This window comes from Microchirus variegatus (genome assembly GCF_963457635.1).
Source record: "Microchirus variegatus genome assembly, chromosome: 1".
Taxonomy (NCBI): domain Eukaryota; kingdom Metazoa; phylum Chordata; class Actinopteri; order Pleuronectiformes; family Soleidae; genus Microchirus; species Microchirus variegatus.
In genome coordinates, this window is record NC_139802.1 from 4,869,430 (window position 1) to 4,896,247 (window position 26,818).

At 41.3% G+C, this 26,818-nt stretch overlaps 1 protein-coding gene across 1 annotated transcript; it reads right to left on the reverse strand.

Annotated features, from left to right (window-relative positions):
* Positions 1-1,857: 1,857 nt before the first annotated feature.
* On the reverse strand, positions 1,858-24,097 carry fam171a1 (family with sequence similarity 171 member A1; the record flags this gene model as incomplete). Its single annotated transcript, XM_083891819.1, has 9 exons — positions 1,858-5,453; positions 6,288-6,405; positions 6,720-6,834; positions 6,947-7,063; positions 10,760-10,936; positions 11,435-11,593; positions 14,727-14,819; positions 15,536-15,763; positions 23,989-24,097. The coding sequence occupies 9 exons, from the start codon at positions 24,095-24,097 to the stop codon at positions 3,885-3,887; spliced, it is 2,685 nt and encodes an 894-aa protein (XP_083747945.1). The 3' UTR covers positions 1,858-3,884.
* Between the last annotated feature and the right edge of the window lie 2,721 nt (positions 24,098-26,818).

Below are 26,818 nucleotides of genomic sequence, written 5' to 3' on the forward strand. Positions count from 1 at the left end.
ATACCGGAGGAAACCGCACCATCTAGAGGCCAGTCCGGGAATAACACTTCACAAGCCACACTCCCACTTTTTTTTTTTTTTTTTTTTTTTTTTTAAACATTCAAATAGGTCTAGTCCAGTGGTGCCTGTGGTTATCTAATACTAGGAAATACTGGTTATTAATTTGGAGCAGAATTGGCTGAGAAGTCCTCAACTAGCATCAGTCTTTGGAGAGCATTTAAAGCTGCCATATGTAAGAATGTGGTCAAAAACGGTTATTACATTCAAATTCAAAATACCGAGGTCTTTTACATTTCGTTTTGGGATGTAACTGGCAACCCGTGGTTGCTCGGCAGCTGAGACTCTACTGACTGCAATGATTAGTAGATGGTGGTAGGTGGAGCCACATGCCAAAACATGATTTCAAAACATTAACATGATTTGCAATCTGCAAAATACTTTTTTTAATGCAAATATTTTGGCTGTACTGTTGTTGTTGGTGAGTTCAGTTTGTTATATGAACATTATTCCTGAGTCTCTGTGACATATTAGGAGGATTTTATGGCCAGTTGCTTTAGATTTATTATATAATGTAATATATAATGCAGGTGCAGGTGTAAGTCAATAGCAAGTCCATACATCAGGTATGTTGGATGGAATGTGGCTGATATTTTTGCAGTAGATGTGAGGACAGTGTGTCATGCAACCTAAAACTGAGCAAGCTAAATGGAACTAACCCTTAAAAATGGCTGGAATAAAGGGCCCATTACAGCTCCATTAACTGCAGATTGCCAAGATTTACTGTTTACAACATTTAGACCATTCTGGGAACAACAAATTTATTATGCATTTGACCATAAGTAGCGATCTACCACTATAGGAACTGACATGCATTTCCATCAGTATAGTGTTTGTAGGATTTCTTAGGCGACTGTTTCGTCTACAATGTTCTATGTTGTGTTCTTCAATAAAGTAAAAAACGAACTCTTGCTGCTAAGAATATTAACGTGTTAAGTACATCCAAGGATGCCACACATTCAGGGAACAACTGTGGCCTTCAGCCTGGAGCCGTCGTTGTCCAACCTTCACCGTGTGTTTTGACCCTTGGCCAAATCACTGCCCATCTGCTCTCCTCCTCCTCCTGTTTATGCCAGAGCCAGCAAGAGGCTCTTTTTGCTGCTTGTCCAATCCTGCGCACATACCTGTCTCACGCTCTTTTCCTGATATTCCAAGTGCAGTAAATGCTGCCCACACAGACTGTGCTGGGAATCCTCAACACCCTACTTCTACGGGAAACAGCCATCCTTTCTCTCTGCACTCTTGGACAAGGTCTTGGTATTTTATTGACTTACAAACACGTCAACGTGGAATAACTGTACAACTGTTTATAGACATCTTGCATTTAGTCTCTGTGGTGATTATGTCACCCTCTGCAGTTGTTTTGTGTAGTGTTTGGTCTCAAGTTTTTGTCATGTTGTGAATCATCTTCATTTCTTTGTGTTCTTTTGGAAAACAGATACTCCGCAGCTGTTGACCTTTGGGCATCTGGGCCTGTGTTCACAGTTGGCTCATTCCGTAAATCCATCCATCTCCTGACTCTGTGCCACTGTTGACTCCATGTTGCCACTAAGCTCAATGCACACAGCAGGCTATGCATGACCCTATCAAACTGTCCATTACTCCTGCAATGAATTGTTTATGCGCTCTCAGCCTACACATGTACATATTTATTATTAAGTATGCAAACACCGACACATTCTTCCAGTTTGGTTGTTTATTCAGAATAATAGGCTTCAAATATGATGCAAGCGACCAATTTACACACTCAGAATGCTGCGCTGCAACAACTCCAGCCGCAAAGTGGAGGTTGCTGTGGGACAGAACAGTGTCATTCACTACACCGACTCGCACAACATATCGACCAGGTAGAGGGAAAGAATTATACACTCCGATTGCTAACTAGATCGTCCTTGAGTGGATGTATGTTGATTATTTCGTAGTACTCTCATGTGGACACAGTCTTACAATACAAACTCGCAACAGCAGCATCACAAATGGACACTACCACCACCCAGGTGCACATAAAAAAAAAAGACTTGAAACAAACATTCACCCCCTCCCCAGACGCACAACACAACAGTTTAAAAACTGCACTGAAATTGTCTGCAGTTTAGTTTCACATACAGTCACACTTAGCTTTATGTATCCTGTGCTACACTGACAACTCCTGCAAATTACTAACTGCTTACGTAAAGAGGAATTAGTTCTTTGATAAATGCTGTAGAAGGTTTTACAGTTGCAGCAGCTGGTAGACATTTTCTGAGATGTCTGCAGTGTAGCTTGTAGTGCGGAGGAAAGTTTACTGCATGCTTTATTTCAAGGGTGGGGGTGAGGGAGAGCTGAGGTAGTGGAGGAAAGCTGAAGGCAAAAAAAAGGTTAGAAATAAATAAGTCTGTTCCACAAATCTGTTGTAGAGTCAGGTTGTTCAAAGGCACTTGGAACATCAGGAAACTGTGGGGGGAAAACAAAAAGGTACAGCACACGAAACAGTTTGGTTTCAGGTCATAAGGTATGTATTAGTATGTGTTTGTTTATGTAATTTCTTAAAATAAGGCAGATGAAGAGGAAAAGCCCTTAACATATTTGAAAACAATAAAATACTTTGTGTTGGCAATTAAAATCGAAAAAAGTGAATAAAACGACAAAAAAAAGGCATCTCAAGCAGATGTATAAAAGTAATGCATAGCCTTCAGAGCAAAAAATATGCCAGTCAGTGGTTCACCAAATACAAAACCCTTCATATTATTAAACCTCACAAGGGTAGAACTACAGTTTCATGGTGGGATTAAATCTCAACCCACCAGCATAGTGGTGTGTCACATTATCCGATTACACTGTAGAGCAAATAGTGGTTTCATTTCTTCAGTCCATAAACATCCCACGCTGCATTTATATAAAAACCCACACAGCTTTCAGGTGAGCCAGATTAAACTCTAGCCTCATATTCAAAACCATTGACTGTTCTTCCTAAACCCAGTAAATCACCACCTCTCCAACCCGCTGTGAAAAGCTGCGCCACAATCACAATGGTTAATGGGGTTACAATCATGCTTTCAATGTGTCGTGTGTTCCCAGGTTTTGCCAGTGGGCACAGGCCAATATGGCTCAAGAAAAAAAGGTTCCTGAAGTCTTTCATTTGCGAGAACCATCCATTGACTGTTGCTACAGTTCATGTACACGTACAAGGCTAGTTATAAAAAAAAAAAAGGCATATATTTGTTGTGCATAAAACATTCTAATTTCTTGCCACCAAAGTCACGTGTACATAATGTCTGGTTGATGAGTCGTCAGTTTACGTAGTGTATCTTAAAAAACGACAAGATGGACAGTGGTCATTTTCTTGAAGGGGAAATAAAAGTTCATGAAGGATTGGAGCCACGCCCTCGTGTTCACGACTAAAAGGATCCCAGTGCTATTATATTTTGTCAGTGCTTTACGAATTCGTCAATTTAATATGCTAAATGATAGGTTCAATTTTATTTGTCTCAAAACAAAACTGACAGGCCCAAAAGTATCATTCCCCATTGTATACGGTATACTCAAACTAGTGTAGTCAACTGTCGTCAATTTCTAGCTGACATGATCATTATATTACTTTTGCCTTCTTGTGTCACTGATTTGTTTTTGATTCATGTGTACTTTAAAACATCTGTCACTTTTCTACTGGGATCAATAAAGCAATAAAATCCAGAATCCGTGAAGACTGGTGTGCAGTCGTCCCTTAATATGAAAATGATTTAAGGGGAGTTTCTCACGCCCAGTAACACTTCCAATATGGTCATGTGGATAACTATTAAAAACTTAAAAGTAAATGTGAACCTTTCCTTTCAGGGTCCATCAGTGAATCATTTCATATTAAATGCCAGCAGAGGTCGCTCCTCTCTCCTCTGCCATGGACTCTTCTTCTCCTCTTCTCCCTCCTCTTGTGCTGCATCATCGTCTGGGGACACCGTCAGCAGCGCATGTTCAGTCCTGAAAGTCACACCCTCTGGTGTCGGCAGAGGAGGAGAAGAAGCAGGAGATGGGGAGGAAAGTGATGGGGGATCCTCTTGTATTTGTATCCCCTTTCCCGCTTTATCTTCCATGACCTCCTGCCCCTGATCCTCTCTTTGACCTTCTGCTTTGTCAGACAACATGGGTCCTGTTTTGATGTCCTCAGGGCTGCACGTAGGCGTCTCCTCCTCGCTGCCTCCTTGATCCAGGTCATCCACATACACCAGCTGAGTGTAGGCCATGGCTGGTGCTGCAAACCTTGACCTGTCTCTTTCAATCTCTCTTTCTTCCTGCTCTGCGTCTCTCCCCCTGCGCCCCACTCTCGGCTCGTTCAGGTCCACACCAGAGTCCAGACTGGCATCGTTGCCATTGCCTCTTCTCCTGCCTCTGCCACTGCCCTGCTGACCTCCCGCACCTGACGCGCTGGTTTGGCACCCGGCCCGCTGGAGGTCGATGTAGGAGTGGCGAATGTGAGCGTTGGAACGTCCATCCAGTGAGACAAACCAGGCTCGTGGGTGAGGGAGAGGCTTCCCTCCTCGCAGCTCCATTAAAGTCTTTTCGGCCAGTAAGGTGTCCTCGCTGTTTATTTCCACTAGACCCGTTTCCCCAAGAGCTGCTGGGATAGAGAGAGATTCTGACAGGCCCAGCCTCTCACCATCCCCTTGCTTGGTGGGACCTGGGGCAGAGCCTGTGCGGGTTTGCCCCAAGGGCTGCTGGGAATGTGAGGCATTTAGCTCAGCCTGGATTGTCTCCAGGTCACTCTGTTGGTCAGTCTGCAGGAGGAGGGCCTGACCGGACAGAGGGTGCTCGCCAGGCAGGCGCATGTAGTGTGCTGGGATCACCAATGTGGGGCGCACCCTTGGGTAGCCTTCTCCCCCACTGAGAAGGTCCACAGATCCACAGCAGAGCAGCTGGCCTGGTCGGGAGAGTGACGGCGGGCTTTGGCGCTCCAGGTGGTCCACAGAGCGGGACAGAAGATAGTCGGGGGCCCTGCACTCACCCACCTCCCCTCTAATTGGGGAGTGAGGAGGAGATGAAGGGGAGGCACAGTCAACAATCCCGATACTGCCCAGTTGGTGAGCTGATGCTTGACCGTGACTCGCTGATAAAAGTGCATCAGAAATGTGGTTGCTAGAACAGACGGAGGTGTAGGATTGACGGTAGCCGTGGTCTGTTCCCGATGAAAGGGCGGCCTTTAAATGGAACGTTTCCACAGACTGTCGATAGTCTTTGCTGCGAGGCGTCAGATTGCCCAGAGACAAGCCGTGATGACTGCTGTTGCCGAGAGAAGAACGGCTGTGTTTGCTGTGATGGATTAAACTGTGTTGTCGCTGATTGTCTTGGTGCTCGTATGAGGAAGGCTTTAGCATCGGCGTAGTCATGTCAGGTTCCGTTGCTGTGGAAACGAGTTCAAGCTGCACCTTGAGCAAACCACAAAATTAACCATAAGCAAGACATACCAAAACCAAGGAAAGTGTAATTTAATCATGAGACAATAACAGAGAAAGTAGTGACTCAACATACAGTAGTTATCATCCATACTTCCTCTATTTGCTATCTGCATTTAATGGAGACATATTTTACCCGATTTCTGCAAGTTAGCCTAGTTCCCTGGTGTCCTAATGAACATGTCTGTGACATGCTTTGGTCAAAATACCATAAGGATGAAGCACCACAGCAGTTCAATCACCCTGCCAAAACAGCCCTGTTCAGAACAGTCGGTTTGAGTGTCTGTCTCTTTAAATGCAAATGAGACACAGGAAACTACTCAGTGTCAATGAGGCTCTGGCAGCTAACAGCAGTTAGCATTTGGAAAAACCATAATTTGCCGACTCTAGTCGACACATTGCCGTCAACATGTATTCACTGGACACGTAAATCCTCTGAGGCTGGAAGTTTCTGTGCTGCACTGTGCAGCCAAGAATAGAACACTGCGGACTTCTGCTCTTCCGGATAATATTGCCGTCGCCTGCACTCTCTTTTTTTAGTGACAAAGCAGAGCTTCGTGAGACAACAATTCTGGGAATGTGTCATTGTGACGTAGCAATGAGAGCGGAAGTCAACATCATGTTTTTTATCTCCTGTACTTAGACTGAGGAGGACCAAAAGACATGAGTGAGTCATATTTTTTCACACTTTGCCTACTCATAGGGCCTCCAGAGTCCCAAATATAAGTATTAAAATGATTAAAAAGTTGATTTCGCATAATATGTCCCCTTTAAGACAAATAACGATTGTGTGAATGACGTACAGACCTCATTGCTGATGAGGTTCATGTGGGACATGGAGGTGGCTTGATCCCTTTTACTACTGTCCAGACCAGAGGAGAGAGTGAACTTGCGGTGAGACCCTCGTGGCTTCAAACAGCGTCGCCTGTACAACACAGAAAAATAGCAGAGATTAGGACTTCCAACACTGTAACAGTTAACACATCCACTGTTTTAGTTTGGGCCCCCGACAGAATGACAACTTAATAAAGCTGAATAGAATGCTATTTGTGCTGCAGCCAAGACAAAATGATTCTGATGGAACATTTTGATCCATTTGGTCCTTATATAACAACTGAACAAGTGGTAATGTGTAAAATGAATGAGCCACTGACAAGACCTGTACTGGCTGTATTATACTGCCCAATATCTATAAAGCTTCTTCTATTTTGACAGTCTTTGTGAGACGTTTGCACAAACCTGCAGTAGTACATCAGAAGGCAGAGCAGGCAGAGCAGGATGAGAGCCATGCCTCCCAGTATAGCCAAGAGAAACACAGTGTGGTATGTGCTGATATCCTTCGCAAACACTGGACCTGTTAGACGCAAACATAAGCTGTCACTTGTCAAAAACAAAAGCAGAAAATAAAAAGGAGTGTTTTCACTTATTTTACAGTAAATGTAATTGGTGTCAGAGTCGCGTCTCACCTGAATGTAGAGGGGACATGGCAGCCACACAGTATCCCAGCTGAGGAGCAATGTAGGTCAGACTGAGCTGGTCTCCCTCCCGCTGTACGTGGCCCCAACTGCTTTTTATCCAGGCACCTGCACACACACAATCGCTCAGCTTAAAATTATAATTTTTCAACAATTATTATTATTCTATATTAAAAACCACCTACAACTGACACAACCACAAAGCAGCACTGCATTTAGCTACATTCAGGTACATGATTTATTTACGTGTAAACTGTAAAGGCATATTATGTGATGAATAATGGGGTCACTGCAGGGTTGCCTCAGAGTCCTTTTTATATCCACAAAGCATATAATTTACTCGCAGTTCAATATTATACTAAATACAGCGAGTGTGATGGAAAACTATTAGGATGATCGGGCCTACATTTATTTTTATATCACATTTTTAAAATAATTAATTAATTCAAATTTTATAGAGCCCTAACTTCTTCCCAAGAAAATCATGATCCCTTTAAAACAGTTTGACATTTGGCTAGCTGAAAGTAATGCATACAAAATGAATTAACACGGGTATTGTTAAGGGCAGGTTAATCTGCAGATAAACTGATTAAAATTTTGTAAACCACTGATCTGATTCAAGCTCTTTAGTGTAAAGCGAGAACAGAGTGTTTTGACAGTAACTCCCCACAGGGAGGCAGCATGCTCTGTCAAATATAAGGGGGGGCGTATGAACTGAAGCACAATGGCAGCTCCAACTGTGCCAAAAACCACAACAAAGCCAAAGGCACGGATTGCTGGGCTCACAGTAAATCTGCAGCAGACGGAAACTGCCGTTTATGTCTTTACACTTCCCCTCCGCTCGTATTCTCAGGGCTAACATGGTAAAGGTCACTTTGTTCCGATGTTTATTTGTAGTTATCCGACACTGAGAGGTCAGGAATCCGCATCGATCTTCAGGAAGGAGGAAACCAAACAAGAGCGAGAGGATATTCAAAGAATAAAGAGATGGAGGGAGGGGAAAAAACAAGGAAATAAGTGTGTACAGATGAGAGGAATGGAAGGAGAGATAAGGGGGAAAGCCACAAGAAACGGGCTGAGAGAAATTAGAGAACCTGTGTGACTCAGCAACCTTCTCTCTCACACACACACACACAGGTTTGTGCTAAGGACACTGCACTGACTTCCATTCATTTGGACGGACTAAAAAAAAGCATTGACCCTATCCTGTTTTCCTTGTCTAACCCTAACCCTTAGCCTGACCACAATTCAAATCCTAGTCCTAAACTTTATCAGTTCCTCAGAAATGAGTTTCTGCCTCATTAGGACCAGGTTTGGGTCTCCAAACAAGGTCAGCGTTTATGCCAGATAAGGTGCTAAAGAGCTAAGAAAACAAGTACAAACACACACACGCACATGGCCTGTGCCCAGCTCTTCCTGGATTCCCTCTGGTTCAGTCTTTTCCATGGGGGAATCCTCTCTGTTTGCCACTGACCTGTTTAATCATGACATTTAATGACCGTGTTCCCACGCTTTCATACAATACACTGCTGACAGACTGGCAACCGCTCAGGCACAACGCAAATATCTATTAAGTCACTGCAGGTTGGATATTACTTCTGCTTCTCCCCCATTCATGCTAGGTCAACAAGGCTGACAATGAGTCTTTTCACTTCAGTTTGCATCAGTCACAGATAGCAGCCTGCTCTGCCCTTATTTGCATCATCAAACTCCTGCCTAGTTGAAGGTGTGTCTGTTTTATGAATCACACACAAGAACATGAACTATCTGATGTGACATCATTTCTTCCAAAAAGATTGTTGAGAAACCGGTTTGTGTGTTTGTATGTGTGTGTTTCTGGCATAAACACTGACCTTGTCAGGACCAGCAGTCCTCATACTCCTAATTTTGAGAAGTACTTGTGAGCATGTGCAGAGTCTGCGTCTCACACTTAAACAAAAAACAAACAAAACTGTCTTCTTTGTGTGGTTTTATCAGCCTTAAGCATTCATCCAAAATGCACTAGACAGATTTCCAAGTTCTTTATGAATGTATGTTCTATGCACAAATAACTACAACACACACACACACACATCTATGAACAAACTTAATTATTAGCCAGGCTTTTCTGTTGCGTTACTCATTTGCTAGGTTGCTAAGGAACAAGAGATGCAGCTCACAGATGGTCCAGGTAAGGCTCCTGTTGTGGAAATACTTCTGCCACTGCAGGCTTTGAGTGGGCATGCATGTGTTTTGGCTCCTTCAGCTTTTATCAAAGCCCTTTTTATGAGTCTAGTATACTCTATAATACCGTAAATGATTGGCCTCCATTATGTTTCCTTTCTCAGCAGGAATGTTTTATGGGCTATTCAGGAAACTGTGAAGGACTACAGAGGCATTTCTCCACTGTGCTGAATACATTCTGCTTCTTATGACAAAAAGAGAAGATAAATACTGGTTTGTTGTTTATATATATGAACACTGGATTTCTTTTAGAAACACACATTTAATAACTTTTATATCTGAAAGAACTGTCTGCCAAATCTACTCTTTTGTAGGGAAAATGTATAAATTGTTTTTTACTTCTATGCGCGTGTTTGCGTGTGTAGTTCATATATAGTACTGTAATTACACTGTGGTACAAAATAAATACTTATTACTTGTTATATTGTGTAATACATGTCTTGATTATTTTCCTTTAGGTCTCATCCATAATAATCTTTTACTGTACACACACTGTCATATGCCCATTCTACAGACATCCACTGTCCTTATCATTAACATTTGAGAAGCAGGTAAAACTTCATTTTGGACATTTCTGCTTCAAGTAGCCATACTATATGTACAGCTGCAAACTACTGATGCATGTCTCTCATCATCAGCCATGTATTTGGATGCAGGAGACCAAAAATACAAAAAAAACAAGGTGAAGAAATAAACTGCTGCTTATTTTCATCAGGAGTTTGTAGAGACCAAAATCAGAGCCAAAGAAGAGTGAACATTGACCAAAAGTCCCAAACACATGCCTACATTGCTCAATATCTGCCATTGTTTAAATAAACAACTGCTTTATAACATAACAATTGCAGTTTTTATGAATACAATTTCACTTGTTACCAAAACTGCAGCTTGTTTTTTCTTGTAAACAACACCATGATTACATGACGAACCTTTCCAGCTCTGGATCAAACACCCTGGTGCATTTTTGTTTCACCAAAAGAATTTAAATAGGTCCTAACTGAACTTTCGCCTGCATTTGAACGGCACAAATGTAATGTGGAGAAACAGTGGTTGTGGAAACGTGAGCCTAATCTACACAGAGAGGAATGTTTTGTCGTGCAAACAAATCTGACTCAACTGATGATCTAATCAGTGTCTTTCAGATCAGTCCGTCCAAAAGGGGGAGTTGGGTGTGTCCCAGAGCAAGGATATTGGACAAGACAGATTTAGGGCTGCTGAAATAAATCTGTTGTTTGCTCTCAAACTGCAACAGCCCTTGAGGAGATTACAAATCCACAGTTCAGTCTTGTGATGTGTACCAGTCACTTGTATTTTGATGGCAGATTAATGAATAAATTCATTGAGACTGTGAATGTGCACGTGGTTTGTGCTAATTTCCCCTTTGTGGCAATTTTACAAACCATTAACCCATGTTAGTGGGCCTCTTTCGCATACAGTAGAAGTAAATGAATTACTGCTTTGCCCTTCTTTAGTGCTCCAGGTTATTCAACAGAGCACTCACTAGAGGTGATATAAATATAGACATGCAGAAGAGGAGCTGCTTATTGCACAGAGAATAGGAAAAGCTTTAATTTCAGTACATACCCAAACGTGGGTCAAATCTCCAAGCAGGGATGTGATCATTTTCCTTCAGGCCACTGTCAGCAGGCAGGGGGACAGACACTGTGATTGGTTCATTCACCTGCAGCTCCACACCATCACTGGTCAGCAGATGAACAGAGATGGCGACTACAGGAGTCAACTCAAACGTCTTCTCAATGCCTGGAAGAGAAAGCAAGAAAGTGTAAGGGAGTGGGAGTGAGGTGCACAGCAGGGGGAGCAGGGAAAGTAGCAGGGAGTAGGGAAGGAGAAACATAAAACATCAGAGTTATCAGGGGAAAGACAGATAGGAAAGAAAACAAGGGAAAGACAGGATGGAAGGAAACATGTGGTCGAGTGAAAAAACAGTGACTGAGGTCGAAAAGTGTCAAGTATGCGTGTGTTGCTCAGAGGAAGACGGGAGCACATTCATGCTGTGTGGAGGGGGAGGGGGGGGGGGTTCAGATATTCCAGCTGAAGGAGAAAGGACACAAAAATCACAGGATGAGCACGTACACCAACATGAGGATGCCTAAAAGTGTGCAGACACGGGGCTTGTGTTATAACACACACAGGGGCTATTGTGTTTCAGCAAGAGGCCTCTCCAGGGCGGAGTCTCTCCGATGCATCGCTGCCGTCTTTGGCTCTAATCTTAAAACACAGAATCTTAACAAGTCTCACCTGTGCCGTTGCCACCGAGGACCTGCAGGTGGGGGAAGTGCTGGATGTGGGAGGAGGAGCTGGCCACAGTGAGCAGAGCAGTCAGGTTGGCGTAGGAAGTGTCGGCAGGAAGACTCAGAGCTCTGCGCTGGAAATGAACACTGGGCTGACGTCTGAACCCTTGTGTGTGGTTAAACAGACGTACAAATCCGTCAGGCACCATGATCATCTTTAACGCACATGTCCAGTGTTGTTTCCACAACTTTAAATGAACATATTGAGAGTACAGTCAAAACATGCGTCAGTGTTGTATTAGAAATATCCACTGGAAGTCAGAAATACTGAAAATGTATACTTTTAATGATCAGGATTGATGTTGGTTAAAAAAATAATAACACTTTGCAAATTCAATTACTACAAATGGGAGGTTTTTGGCACTTGAAGTGAGATGTGAAAGAGTGTTTAGATCCTCTCTGGGATGTACCCTGTAACCTTCACACTGTTTGGTGTGCAGTATATTTAAGAATGAGCCATCACCTTTCTTGCTAGTAAGTGTGAAAGGCTTTTCATGGCTTAACAAACAACAAACCTCAAACTTACACAGACACACACACACACATACTCATAGAGTGCTTCTATATATAGAGCTCTTCTCCATCATCTATCAATTACACCCTGCCCGCACAGCTGTCAGGTAAAATATGTTGGACAAACTTAACTTGTTAAGTTTCTTCAATTTGAATTTTAAAACTGGAAATCTTTAACGACATATAAAACACTCATGTTTGTGGATTTCAGGAGGATGTACAAGACAATCGTCTATTCCTCATATATGCCTATTGTATACATTAAGGCCCAGTCCACATTTTTTTTGGAGTCACTTTTTGACTTTTTGACTGTGCGTCATGTTTACATGACGTGTGTCCGATGTAGCCACACTTAATTACCATGCTTACAGGACATTTAATCGATCTCTCTCTCTCCTGATAATCAAGGCTTTACAGTGGAGGTTATATATTGCTGTGCATCGGTTCGCTTGGTATCCTTTTGACAGCACTTTTTTGTGTTTTCATGCAGACAAAAATCTTGGGGAGGATATCCTCGTCATCAAATCAAGTTTAATGGAGGTGACTAGAGGATCAATAGAGTAAAAAAAAAAATAGCCAGTGTAAGCACTCTCTAGGACATTTTGCTGTGCAATTAATAGTTTCCTATTCATTTTTCTACAGCTCTGCCCAACGTTAACAAATTGTGGATGAATTGCAATAAGTGAATGTAGCTGGACTCAGCAAGGTGATGTCATTGTGGCCTGACTGTTCCCGAGTACACATTCCTGAAGAGTGAGACACAGATCCAGCTGTATATGAATGTTCGCTGTGTTTGTGTTTCTAGTAAGTCTCAACATGAATCCTGGCTCAGCAGTAAGAGTGGATCTTTCAACTTTGCTATCATGGTCGAAAGTCTTCTTCTTGAATTGAATTTTCCTTCCTTTTCCCCCCGTCTCTGTCGTGAAGAGAAACAATCCTGCATCTGTTCTTTGTGCGAGTGCCTCCTTAACTTGTCGTCTTTCCCTCCACTTTTGTTTCACCTCATCTGTTCCTCCTTCTGTTGGACACTGCACAGCCCATCCCCCTTTCTCCCTTTCACCCCTATTCTCTCCAAATACTCCGCCCACAACCTCACTTCCCAGCACATACTGTATCATCCTCCACCTCCTCTTCTCCCCCGTTCCTTTATTCTCTTTCCTCGTGCCACACGCCAAAGTTTATCACTCCCCTGGGTTAGATGTTCACAACGTCATGACAAACAGTGTGTGTCGGACAGTGGACGCAAACATTGCTCCTCTCAGGCACTTACTGTGGGCAGGGTTTAACATGTTAATAGTGTCTGTATTTTTATGTGCGTATGTTGAGACGTTTTGTCAGGCAACACAGCTGACACATTAAACGACTCCCTAGACACACACAAAAGACGCAGCAGACAAAATGGCCATATTGATTTTGCCTGAGTGAAAAAGCTTTATCTAATATAATTACAGACACCTTAACAAAGAGACTGACTAACAAAGACAAACTCTTTGTGAATGTGCAGATGAAGGAGGATGGATTACTTTGAGATCTATATGATCTTTCTCAACAAAAGGCTAATGATTATATATGTATTACTTTGTCAGTGTTCTTTCAGAATAGGTGAAATTGGATTTCAAGACGAATAAGTCCATAGTATTTGCAGATGATGTATGATGTTTGCCAGCGTATGCTGCATTCGAGACAATTGGTATTTTAAAAAATGATGTCCAATGGGTGAAATGAAACATAAATCATATTTGATCTTCATACAATCAAACTAATTCTGCATGTAAATCGATGTCAAAATAATAACGTTGCCATATCTTTTCTGCACAAAAGTTAAGTGTTAATCACGCATTTCCTACACATCATGTTCCCTGTTTACAAAGGTTTGACATACTCACGCGAGGTCTTTACCTGTTTGCATGTAATTAAGGACAGAAAGCTTAGTGGTCAGAACTCATACATTTTAGGTCGGTATATATTACCCGTCTCCAAGTTGTCTGGAATGCAGCATTAGTACAGCTTTTCTTGTTCTGTAATTATAACATTTACGTGAAGGGAAAAAGTAGTCTAAGATTTTTGTACACCCTAATGTGTGTGTGTGTGTATTAGGGCTACAGCAAACTATTTTCTTCACTGATTTATCAGTTGATTATTTTCTCGATCAATTGATTAGTGGTTTGGTCCCTGAGTGTCAGAAAATGTCGATCAGTGTTTCCCAAAGTCCTAATGATAATGAGTTGTTTTGACCCAAAACCAAAGATATTTAGTTTGATAATCACATTTGATAAGCTGAAAAATCCGAGAACTTCGGCAAAATCCACACGGAAACGGCGCGAAAGGCTTTCTTTGCTGAAATGACTCAAAGCACTGTAGTACATATGCCAGGCCTGTAGGCGGTGCTCTAACGCTGTTAAACAGATGCATCAAAAACGGAGAAGAAGTGGGGCATAATGCAGGGTTAGGGAGGTGGGGCTATGATATCATAATTTTCCTAGAGTAGCGTATTCGTTGCCTATACAAAAACGTGAGGCTAGCATTTTGAGATTTCCCAACTCTGGGAGGCGTTTTCAAAAAATACCGTTTCAGGTCCTCTAAAACGCAAGTATGCTTATTAACCTAAACCCGTTTCCGTGTGGACGTCCCCTTATCCATTAATTGTTGCTGTGCTGATGCATAATCGTGACAAGGGGTTCAAATGTTGCAGCTCTTCAGATTCTACATTCAGACACTGCATTTACCTTGTAGGCCTGAAACAATCTCCACAACATCTTCATACACCATCAGAGTGGCAGCTCTTTCTGGTAGCAGGTCCAGGCTGATGGAGGAAAACACTGGAAGACAAACAAGACCACACAGTGTACACACACTGCATTAACAGACCTAATAAATTCACAATCAGATAAGAAACAAACTGTTATGTCCCTGGCCACTTAAGAGATCACAATCAGACACAACAAGTCATTAAACCATTTTGGTGCATTTTTAATTACCCAGCTTTCCCATCCTTTCATCCTGTCTGCTGGTTGGGACACAAGGCTGACCCAGCAAAATGCACTTCTATCCTCTTCCTTCCTTTCACTCTTCCATTGTTCAGAGCTGGTAAGCGTGATAATCCAATTGGCTGACGTTCCGTTGGCTTATATAAAGTCCCCCCCAACACAATGGTACACACACACACACACACACACACGTACTGTAATCCAGCCTCTTGGGGGTTATTTTGTATGAGAGTGTGTCTGTGAAAGGGAAGCTGAAGTATCCCCCTTGCTGGGTTTTGGCGTCTCTTGTAATAAATTAGTAATGGAGCAGCCCATTTATCATTTGCTCACACTTCTGGCACAAAGTCACACAATTTTTATTTCACACACCCACACACACACACGCGCACATGCAGAGGGTAGGACAAGACGCGTGGAAATCAATAAGCTGAAACCCAACACTCAGGTTTAAGTGTTGGTAACATCCCTTCTGCTTCTGTCCCAAAAATATCCATCTCTCTCACTCCCTCACTAAGAAACATAGAATGCACACACACACACAAACCTACCAGGTAATCTATTGGGAGTCCAGGGCACCGAGTTTGGCACATATCCCCGTTTGGTTGCGGTGACGACCAGCGGTGTCCCAAGGCGGTAGGGAAAGTGCAGGTACGTGTTGCCGTCGGCTGACGAGGTTTCTGTGGTTACAGACGTGAGGTTGGCGAAGAGCTGGATGGTGGCTCCTCCCAGGGGCTGGTGAGTGCTGGCATCGCTCAGGTGAACCTTCAGAGTCACGTCTGTGGATAAACAGAGTGTTTACTGAGCGATGTGTGTACAGTAACTGTTGGTGCTGTTGTGACGAGAAAAAAACAAACAGCAGATTAATTGTATCACCATGACAGGCAGTGATATACAGTAAAAACACAGTGGAGAATATAATTACAGTAATCTCTTTAAATGGATTCAGTGTCAGTGCCAGGTCTTTTGACTCCAGTCCATGAATACAACATTCCACATTCTGGCCAATCAAAAACACGACAACCATCTGACCATTGGATTTCCTTAACTCTTGCCAATGTCACTTCCTGTTCAAAACAATGGACCCCTTCCCTCCCTCTCAAAGAAGCCACGGACCAGCGAGGAAAAGCAACTGTACAAAAGGACACCTTCAGTAATGGAAATGACTGAGGAACATAAAATAATCAACACAGACTGCCTGTTGTTGACTCACAAACAAATAAGTACTGCAACAGTCAATCGTTCGCTGTATGTTCCAGTACACAAGATAAATCAAAAAATCAATTCATCTACTAATAGGAAATTTTTACAAATATATTATCAGGATCAGTTTTACTTAGTTTACAAGCAAGAAAAGTTTGTTATGTAAATAGTAAACCAAAAATATTTGGGTTTTGGACTGTTGGTTGAATAAAACAAGTAATCTGACGACATAACTACCACAGGCTGTAGGAAACTGATGCATTGAAAAGGGTTTCTAAGTTTTTTAGACTTTAACGTAGACAAAACAAGAAAATAATTGCTACTTGTAGTCAATAGGACACAGGTACACAGAAAGGGTGTATTGTAATGCTGTCTTCTGTCTCTTTAAGAAAGTAACAGTGCATTGATGCAGGGACATTTCTCCAGAGAAAAGACAACAGAACTACATGCTTGATTTTGAGTGTGAGATAAAAGTTTAAAACTGGATAGCTGTCATATTCTGATTTTAGGTTGCAAATGTGAATTCTCAAAAAACAAGAATATGGTCCTAAATTTCAGACTGAATGACAATGGCTCTCTCTCACAAAAGTCACCAATTTTTTGTGACAGCCCAAAACTGCAGTGCAATTTTTCCTCTAATGCACACTTCTAGAGGCAAACTTCTAGAGTTAATATTTGCCATGTTTTAATAATTAGCACTGAGCAATAATTGTTTAAATCAATAAACTTTTACTCAAAGGTTTATTTAAAAATGTTTAGCATTTTGATGAGCAATGTCATGGATTTAATATTTAGTTTACACCTTATTCCTTATTCAAAACATATACGTTAAGTATAAGTGCAATGCAGTGCAGACATGATTGTTTAAGTCAAGCAATTGTGTGTATCATGTGTTATTACAAAAAAGGCAATATGCCATATGCCAACGAAAAGACAATATACCAAAAAAGATATCTAAAGATCTTCCACAGAAAAAGCTGTACTGGTCTACCTCTATTAACCTCCCTGCAAAGCTTCAAGAAGTTAATAAAAAAACAAAAAACATTGGCAGCTGAAACACTGCTGAGGTTCAACACAAGCTGAAAAAACAAACAAACTATCTATTACAGTTTCATATCCCAAGGGTACAGTGATAAAAAAATTGTGTTTTATTATCATTAATAGTCTCTCATTTTTTGGACACATGACAGCGTGGACCCTGTTTATCACTCACTGCCGACTGACCCTCGGTGACCTTTCAATTAAGGCTGAAAGAGTAGTCGCCCCCCGCCTCCCTCCATCTCCCTTGACCTAAACATACCCACCTCCCCCATGCACACTTCTACTGGTTTTCATTGAAACTCTTTCTTGTAACCACACCCTCCATGACACACACACACACACACGCTAACACATACATACCCTTGGCAAGACTAAGCCCCTTCCCCCCACTCAGTGATCCTGCGGTAGGCGAGAAACCACTTTGACAATATGTGCCAAAAAAAAAAAAGGATATCTGTGCATGGAATGATACCTTTGCACGTCTGTAAGTGTTATTGTGCTTTGTTGGCAGGACAACATGTCAGCCTCAAAGCAAACACATCATTACCCTAAATGGTCTGGTGTGAAGATGTGCTCTGACCCTTCACTTATTTCCTTTGTATTATAGTTGCACTGGCAGAAGTGAAAATAAAGACTTTATCCCCTTGACAGAAGCTCCCCACTGCATTAAGATTTGGTGTGTGAGTGTGTGTGTGTTGGAGATCATGACCTCACTTCCTGTCCCACTCCCACTGATATGTTGTCAGGGGTACCAGCTGTGCTCACTTTAAAAGATCTCCCCTGGGAGACTTCAGACATGCACACACAAATAGTCCCCTCCCCAGACCTCATCCAATAAATCAGTACTCTGGTGATATCACTGTTAAACAAGCTAGGAGTCTTCTCAAGGAGCCAAAGAAGGTGGTTGGCCTGAATCATAGCAAAAACACTTGGGATTCTGGAGACAACCAGTATCTCAAGAGCTGCTGCTCGCTATGCTGACCATTTCTCTTTGTGCATATCGAACCATATGGAGGATAAAGGCATCAAAGAGAGATCTGCCTGACTGACGCTGCCATCTCAGACCCAATTATCTCAGACAACAGCAGCCAAAGCAGCAGGGTGGGTGGGTGTATTTGTGTCCAAGTAGTAAGAGACAGACATAGGAGGAGAAAACAAAGAGGGAAAAACAATCTCTGTGTACCTGTTTTTTTTCCAGCCAAACAAAGCTTGTATTTGGTGAATCAATCAGAAGTCACATGGTGGCAAACGCTTCTGCTCCGTAAAAGTGAGCTGCGATAAACTGGAAATGCATGGTATGGCAGGCCTCCATTGGGTGTGTGAAGAGGTTTGGTGTTCTTCCAAAGAGAGGAGGGGGAACAGATGCTTTCTGCAAAAACGAGGCTGAGTGGAAAACTCTGAGCCTGTATGCAAAAGTTGCGCTCACTCTCCTGCTCGCTGCTTGTTAGGTTCAGTAACAAGTCAGTGGAGGTCAAAGTGATGCCAGTGATAAACCCAGAGCATTCATGTCATAATGACATTAAACGGACAAATGCGCAATTGTAAAAGGTTGCTATGTTTCATTGAAGACATAAGACTTTAAATGATCACATCATGTGATAACCGTATGCTGTTGTATCACACAGCACATAATGAAAACCTAAAAACAAATTCAAATTTGTAAAGGTATATGTTGTTGCCGTAAGTAAGATTGCCCCAAGGAATTCTCACAGAGCGATCACTTAAAAACAACAACAACAACAATTCTTAAGTCTCTAACAGGGTCTAAAAAGTCAGTCAACAACAATGCGTGTAAATGCCCCACAATGGCATGAACTAATGCCAATTCATTTGGAAAAAGCAATGAAAAAACTCCAGCAGTGGGCGCTCAACAACCAAGAGCGTAACTTCACCCCTCTGTTGCAGAACATTCAGCTGACCGACAAGTCAATCATCAACATTATTCAGTCATGGGCATTTGCGGTTGAGGGGCTGGCCTCTGCTGCCGTCCAGCCAAAGGTTATTCACTTATTTCCAAATCAGGTCCATGCTGTTTGGCAAGTATTGGAATACTTGTTACTGTAGCTTTCTTACATACAAGAAATAATATATATTAGTGACACATGTTTATAAACGTATCATTTATCAACCTGAGATTCCCAGAAAGCAAAAAAACACACAAAAAAAACACCCCAAATCTTTTTTCCAAGACTTCATGTTGTACAATTTCATCAACGCTGCAGTAACACATGTGCCATTTGTTACCGTTTCGACATTTGGTACCAAATTATGTGGGTTAGTGTTTTGCAACTAAAACAAACTAACCAGCTACGTTTTGGAAAATTGTGAGGAAAGATTTTGGAAATTGTCGAGAAAACATGGGGCCTATAAACTGAGGCATAACTCGACTGAAGAAGACGATAAAAACCAAAGTCATAATTTCATCATCTCAAACAGAAACACATGGTTTGAGCACAAGAGGAGCCAGAAATCATGTGACAAAGAGTGCAAGAGCTGAGGTCTAAACAAAACTACACTGGGAGCCAAGAGTATACAAAACACTGACGGGAAAGTTGTTTCAATAAAGAAGTGAGAGAAAAATACAAGTCCTTTGATACTGATATTGACCGGTCATTGATATATTGATGTACTAATGCAAGTGTTGTCTTATATGTGCTGATGTATATAAACTTTACTCTAAATATAGAATAAAACGTTTAACGGTGTCTTTTAGATTGTAAACATAGTTTCTGCAGCACAACTTGTAATCGTGTTTGTAGCAAAAAATGCGTGACGGCAGAGAACAGTCAAACATTGATTTCCTTGTAAATGACCACATTATTTCCCTTTTCAATGTAACTCATAACAGATCAAGTCATACACAATCAAATTTGTATCAGCATCTGCCACATGGGTCACGCTCTGTGGACGACACGATTCATCCCTGCTGTCGAAGCAAACTATCAATTCATCATTTGAGAACTTCAAAAACAAAACAAATCCATGTGAAGCATTCGAGAGTATGAGAGCCACACCATCCATGCCTTTCCATCCTTCAGTGCCAACAGGCTGTTGTAAGTGCCTGGAGCTATTTATTTACTATTATGCGAATGACAAACATGAGGTTTCTAACATGCTGAGCTAACAAAAAGAACAAAGACAGACATGAATAGACACGACTGAGCATGAATCACCAAGAAGGGACACACATGGGAACAAGGGACAAACCATCTCCTGAATGTGTCACCACAAGAAACAAAATAACAGAATATACCTACGTATGTAAGCTCTGCCGTAAAACGTATAAAGAAAGAAAGAAAGACAAACAGGCTGTCAAAGGGTGCTCAGCAGGAAATTCTCTCTCGTCTGGATTAAAAGTGGATTAAAATAAAAGCGATGGTCAATCCCATTAACTCAGCAGGGGACACAGTAATAGTGTAACATTGTGAGGCTTAAGCGCAAATGAACGCTCCTCTTCTCACTTCAGTTAAAGATATAATCTGCAACATTTCTGCATGTCTGAAAACGACAAGAATACAGTTTTATATATTTTATTAGTGTGCTTACATTAGCCTAAACATTTCCAACGGTCTTTATAACCACAGAAAGACATCCTGTACTGCAACAACATGTACTGCGTACACACAGCACAACTCTTCTATGACCCTCTGTGTTTCACACCATTACCTCCATGTCTACCAGAGCTGCAACTAAAGATTATTTTCGTAATCGATTAATCTGTCGATTATTTTCACGATTAATCGTGAAAGAAGCTGAAACAATCAGAAATCTTGTTTTAATCATGAAAAACAGCTACAAATTCGTCAATTAGGGATGTGAATATTTGGGTGACTCAACTGGATTCGATTCCGATTCTTAGGGTCACGATTCGACTCATAGGATTCTCGATTCAAAAATGTATATAATGCAGTGTGTTAAGGCAAATTATGGGATAAAAACAATAGAGTTTGTATAAGATAATGTGATAATGTGATCACACAAATGCAAACTTAAGACAAAAGTTAACATTTATTCATTCAAAACAAATAAAAACTTACTTACCATACCAAAAAATAACTTGCATAAATAAAAGCTTAGGCTAGCTGCCTTTTTCTCCAAGTTACAAAAATAAACTGTACACAAATTGTGTGGTTTTTCAAAATAGAAACGTATATTTATTTATTTTTTTTCTTCAAAAACTGATTTTTGAAGTTTATGAATCGATTCAGAATCGTGGATGATTAGAATCGCGATTCCTATGTGAATGGATTTTCCCCCCACCCCTATAGTCGATTAATTGTTTCAGTGCTAGTGTCTACTGTAAAGCATATAGCAAATTCGTAGCCATATTTGTATACCATCCTACATAACAGTTATTAAAAAAAATACATCTATAAAATCAGAGTAAGGAAGAAAGTATTCAGTACTACTAGTAGCCAGTGTGTTGTCTTGTTTTTGCGTTACTGTATGCGTTTATCGCAATTGGATTACAATGACGATGCCGTTTTCTGCAGGGTTTAACCCTAACCCACGCTGCTTTTACGACACCATCAAACTAGGTCTTCTGTTGTTGTTTTAACTGAAAGACGCCTAGCGGAAGAAATGGCATGCTGTGCATTTAATTCCAGTCTGATACTACACTGTTTACTATGAGTGTCTCTGCTCTTTGGCTACAGAGCAAATAACACGGTCCCACAGTCCAGAGTTTTCTCATGACCCGCTGTGTCCTCCTGTAAAGTGGACCACTATAAAAATTAAGTTTGACGAGCAGATGACAATACGGTTTGACTGGTCAGCTTCCTAGCAGCCCCTGCAGAGCTACAGCGACTGTGTGTCTGTTTGAGAGGCAATGCCATGCCTATTATGGGCAGCAGTAATGTGAGTGAGATCTATATCTGCGGGCAGATTGTCTGTCTGGCTCCACTCATCCATACTGTCTGCTGGACAGACCAGAAGAAGTCTGAACACACCCCTCCTCACTTGTGAATAAGTGAAGGTCACTCAGAGGCAAAGCGACAATCAGAGAGGAAGAGGGAGGAGAAAACAATGCACACAGAGGCAGCATGCACTGGCATCATTAATCATTAATTGGCATCCTGTGAATTATCAGTTTGATTTTCATAGCTTTTTCTTAAAAAAACACAAAAAAACACAAAAAAACAACAACAAAAAAACCACAACCTTGAACAGAACCGCTTGTTGTGAATTCAGCTGATTCTCATGTCTGATGACATGCCCAATAATGGAACATTTAGGACTCCAAGTGCCCATTGTTGTATTTTTCCCCAACTCTGGCTGTGTTACACCATGTTTACATTCAAACTCCAACCGTAAACACAGTGGCAGCATGAGAACCAAATGTGGGTTGTCAAAAAAAAACACTGAGATGACGGAGTGTGTGAGAATGTAACTGAAAGATAAAAGCGATGGATGAAACAGATGTGGCCCCACTTTTGCTGCTATTCTTGACCGAGTGGGCTTTGAAGTGAGGGAATGAAGGAGATGCCAGCAGATTATTGGAATTCATGGTGGCTTTCAAATATTGTTTCTGCTGCTGGGGTGACGGAATTCCCTCTACAAAAAAAATGTTCGACTCTAGACAAGTTGTAGTACAGACCTTGCTGATATGATATTAATATATTCACTTCTCAGGCATCTCTTCTTCCCGCTTTATCTGTAAATAAAGTTGCAATCTGTCTTAAAGTTGATCTTAAAAGGCAGTAATTATATTGTAATATGAAGGGTTTTTCTTTTCTTCTAAATTTAGATGAGGGCCTTCTCTTTTTGTTACTCACAAAGTGATCAAATGGTCAGTGTTTGGAGCTCTAGATTCAGAGTAGAAACATTCACACAATTAATTCAGTTGAGTGAATTTATTGGCAGTGTTAATTACTGAATTGGTGAAATGATTATTGATGCAAAAATCACCTCCTGTGGCTACTTTTTAGCAGGTATATTGTCAGAATTTAGTACTCAAATATTGAAAATATGAACCAGATGATCAACACACATCTGTAAGATAATGAAAAGAATCACTTCCTGCAGCCGTGTTGTGGTTTGCAGCACTGTGGTTTGAACCAGGACACACAGAGGCAAACAGTTTACAGTTATATGTTAGACACATGTACTGTCAATGGTGAACAGATGCTACATTTGTAATATGCCCCTTTGACTGTTTTAATTCTCGGGTCATTTGCATATTTTCTTTCGATCCAGTCCTATTTTGTTTATTCATTTATTTGTTTTGTTAGTGGCTCATAGTGTATTTTAATTATTTATCTATTCACCATTTGAAAAGTTGAGTTAGCGTTTCCTCAGCTGTTTTTGTGTATGTTTTCTATTCTTCTATATCTGTTTGTTTTTTATGTTAAAGCACTAAGTTGCTTATGTTACACACAAAAAGTGCGACACAAACGAACCCTGACTGATTAAAATGACAAATCACAGCAGCTGGACTCCTGCTCCTCTTACCCCAGTCGACATGGTGCATGTTTTCACAAACTGTCCTTCTATTATTAGTACATTTAATCAAAAACATATAAACTTCTACAGTGAAAGTTGTCTGTGTTATCCAGACACAGAAAAAAAGCAGTTTTTAAGACAAACATGCTCAGTTTTTGTGCTCTTTCTCTCCGCGACAGCAGCTAACTCGCTAACGTTAGCTAAGTTTGCATCACATCACAGCAGCATCAGAACCAGGCTAGCATCAGCAGCAGCAGACCCATTAGCCCGCTAGATCTGAACTACACGAGCGGACAAAAGGCGTGAAATGTGCCCGTACCTTGCGTGACTGTGTCCTCCGGGGATGTTTTGGTGACCGCTTTGGAGACGAGGTTCCCCAGAAGGCAGAGAAGAATGGCAGCGGTGCTGCTCCAGTCCACAGCCCGCATCACTGCAGCTGCGAGTGTCCAAAACGCAAACGGCTGAAAAACAAAGTAGGAACCGAATCTTCTGCTCGCACTGATTCACTGAGCGGACACATGAGCGCACACACGGTTCTTTCCGCAGAGGATGCCGCTCTCCATGTTTGACAGGTTATTTTCCAGTGTCTTCAGAGTCCTTGTGCATCCCCAGCCCTTTCACTGCTCACTGGCTTTTTTTTTTTTTATCATCGACTGGCCAGAGTCAGGGAGGAAGACGGCCCCGCTCCTCTGAGCCTCATGCCCCCAGAACAGCACCAACAGGCGGCTTCCTCCTCCACATGCAGCACCGATAACTTCCGTGGACCTGCAACGCCACCTGCCGGCCGAATAACAGAGCGTTTGTCTCTGCTTCTAATTACTGTATTTGAAGTATTTGTTTTTGGTGGCTCTGTGCATAGAACATAAATACTCAGATCCATATTCATGTGTTGTAGGTTAGTTAATATTATTTTTAGATAGGAAAGATAACAATCTTTCAATCGACATTTGAAACGTTTTTTACTGTATAACTATGCCCTCACATTTTCTTTGTGATGTAGAATTTGGTTATTAAAATTGAAGGTGCCATATGTAAGAATGTGGCCAAAAACAGTTACTTTTAGGTTTTCGTTTTCTGACGTAACTGGCAACCCGTGGTTGCTCGGCAGATTAGACTCTACTGACTGCAATGATTGGTAGACGGCGGTAGGTGGCGCCACATGCCAAAACATAAACATGATTTGCAGTCGGCAAAATAATTTTTTTAATGTAAATATTTTGGCTGTACTGTTGTTGTTGGTGAGTTCAGTTTGTTTTATGCATATTATTCCTGAGTCTCTGTGACATATTAGGAGGATTTTATGGCCAGTTGCTTTAGATATATTACACAATGCACCTTTAAAATCCCCCTCTTCAAAACAAGTTTCAAGGCAGAGTTGGGATTTTGATGACTAAAGTATAACCTCATCAAACACCCAGCGGCCTTTGTTCTTTGTGTTGGACACAGCTGTCATTAACAGTGATAACATAGAGACCTGTCTACTAATGGGCAGTGCCCTGCCCTCCCTGTGGTGCACCCACATGACTTCCTCTACTTACAGTAATCTGATCATGTGATTTTGTTTTAAGGTGTAACATGGAAGTGAAAGCAAGATTTTTAGTTCTGTGTTGAGCCTCCACAGCTCAAGCATGAAGCGCTCGGCTGTTATAATCCTGATACTAAACGGTGTCTGCACTTTTTCACATGGTAAGAACAAAACTTTCATTTCACTACTAGGTTTTTTAGATACAAAAATCACCACAGATACATTCTACAGTGTTTCTGTCTGTAAGTATTAACTCATAACAAAATCTTTATCTCTTACTTCCTTTGTTTTTTCAGTGGCCCATGAAGTTATCACCATGTTGGGCTGCTCTAACACAAACAACACTGTGGTGCAAGGTGAATTTGATGGTGATGAGATTTTGTATGCAGATTTTGAAAAGGAGGAATTTGTTTTCACTGTGCCCACATTTATAATGTCAGACCCGAGTCACATATTTGAAGGCATACTTTTCTATAGAAATGCTAAGAAAGCCCGGAACTCATGTCCAGCAATTGTTATATTCGCCACAGAAGAGGAGAGACATCCAGCAGAACAGAAAGGTACTGTTCTCTGTAGAACTGCATTAGTCTTTGTAGAGATGTGATTGATAACATGTTTTATTTCTTTCAAAGATGCTCCTGAGACCATGGTCTATGCTGCAGATGAAGTTCAGTTAGGAGTTGAAAACACACTCATCTGCTTTGTGAATCATTTCTACCCACCTTTCATCCAAGTCACCTGGACTAAAAATGGTCAGACAGTAACAGAGGGAGTGTCTCTGGGGCGATTTTACCCCAACGATGATCAGACCTTCCACCAGTTATCCACCTTGACGTTCACACCTGATGTGGGGGACATTTACAGCTGCACAGTGGAACACTTAGCTCTGGAGAGGCCTGATACTAAATTCTGGGGTGATTATTTTTTAACCTTAAACATGCAAATGCACATAAATATTCACATTGTATTTGTTTTGTGACACTTGGACTGATGTTTATTTTCTCATTGCTCTTCCACAGAACCTGATTTCGTTCATCAAAGTCATGGACCAGACATTTTCTGTGGGTTGGGTCTGACATTTGCCTTTGTGGGCGTAGCAGCAGGGACATTTTTGTTTGTCAAAGGGCATCATGTAAAGGGATGAATCCAAATGGTACACATGAATTGAACAGAAATATAAATATCACTGCGTATAATCAACATTGATTTTGTTTTGAAAGAAGGCATAAATATAACTTTCATATTTAAGTGAAGGACTATTTATATGCAACTATATAGACATTATTGGCCCTTAGTGCTCACACGGCACAGATCCGTGCCACAGGTGCACACTTTGTAAACTGTTGCAGGAATAATAGACAACTCCTTATATGGACATCCTGGAGTGTGTTTATAGGTCACATCATCAGGCTTTACAAGATGCATTTTCTTCATCTTCTTTATTCTTATCTGTTGTTGAGTCAAAGTTATGATTCTATCACTGAGTATAATCAAAATTGAACTCATGAGTTTGTTTTGAAAGAAGGCATAAATATCATTTATATGCGAGTCATTTTAAAATACATATTTTTTAAAGCAAAAGTCGCAAATACACTTCTTTTTTCCTTGTTCTTTAAAAAAAACA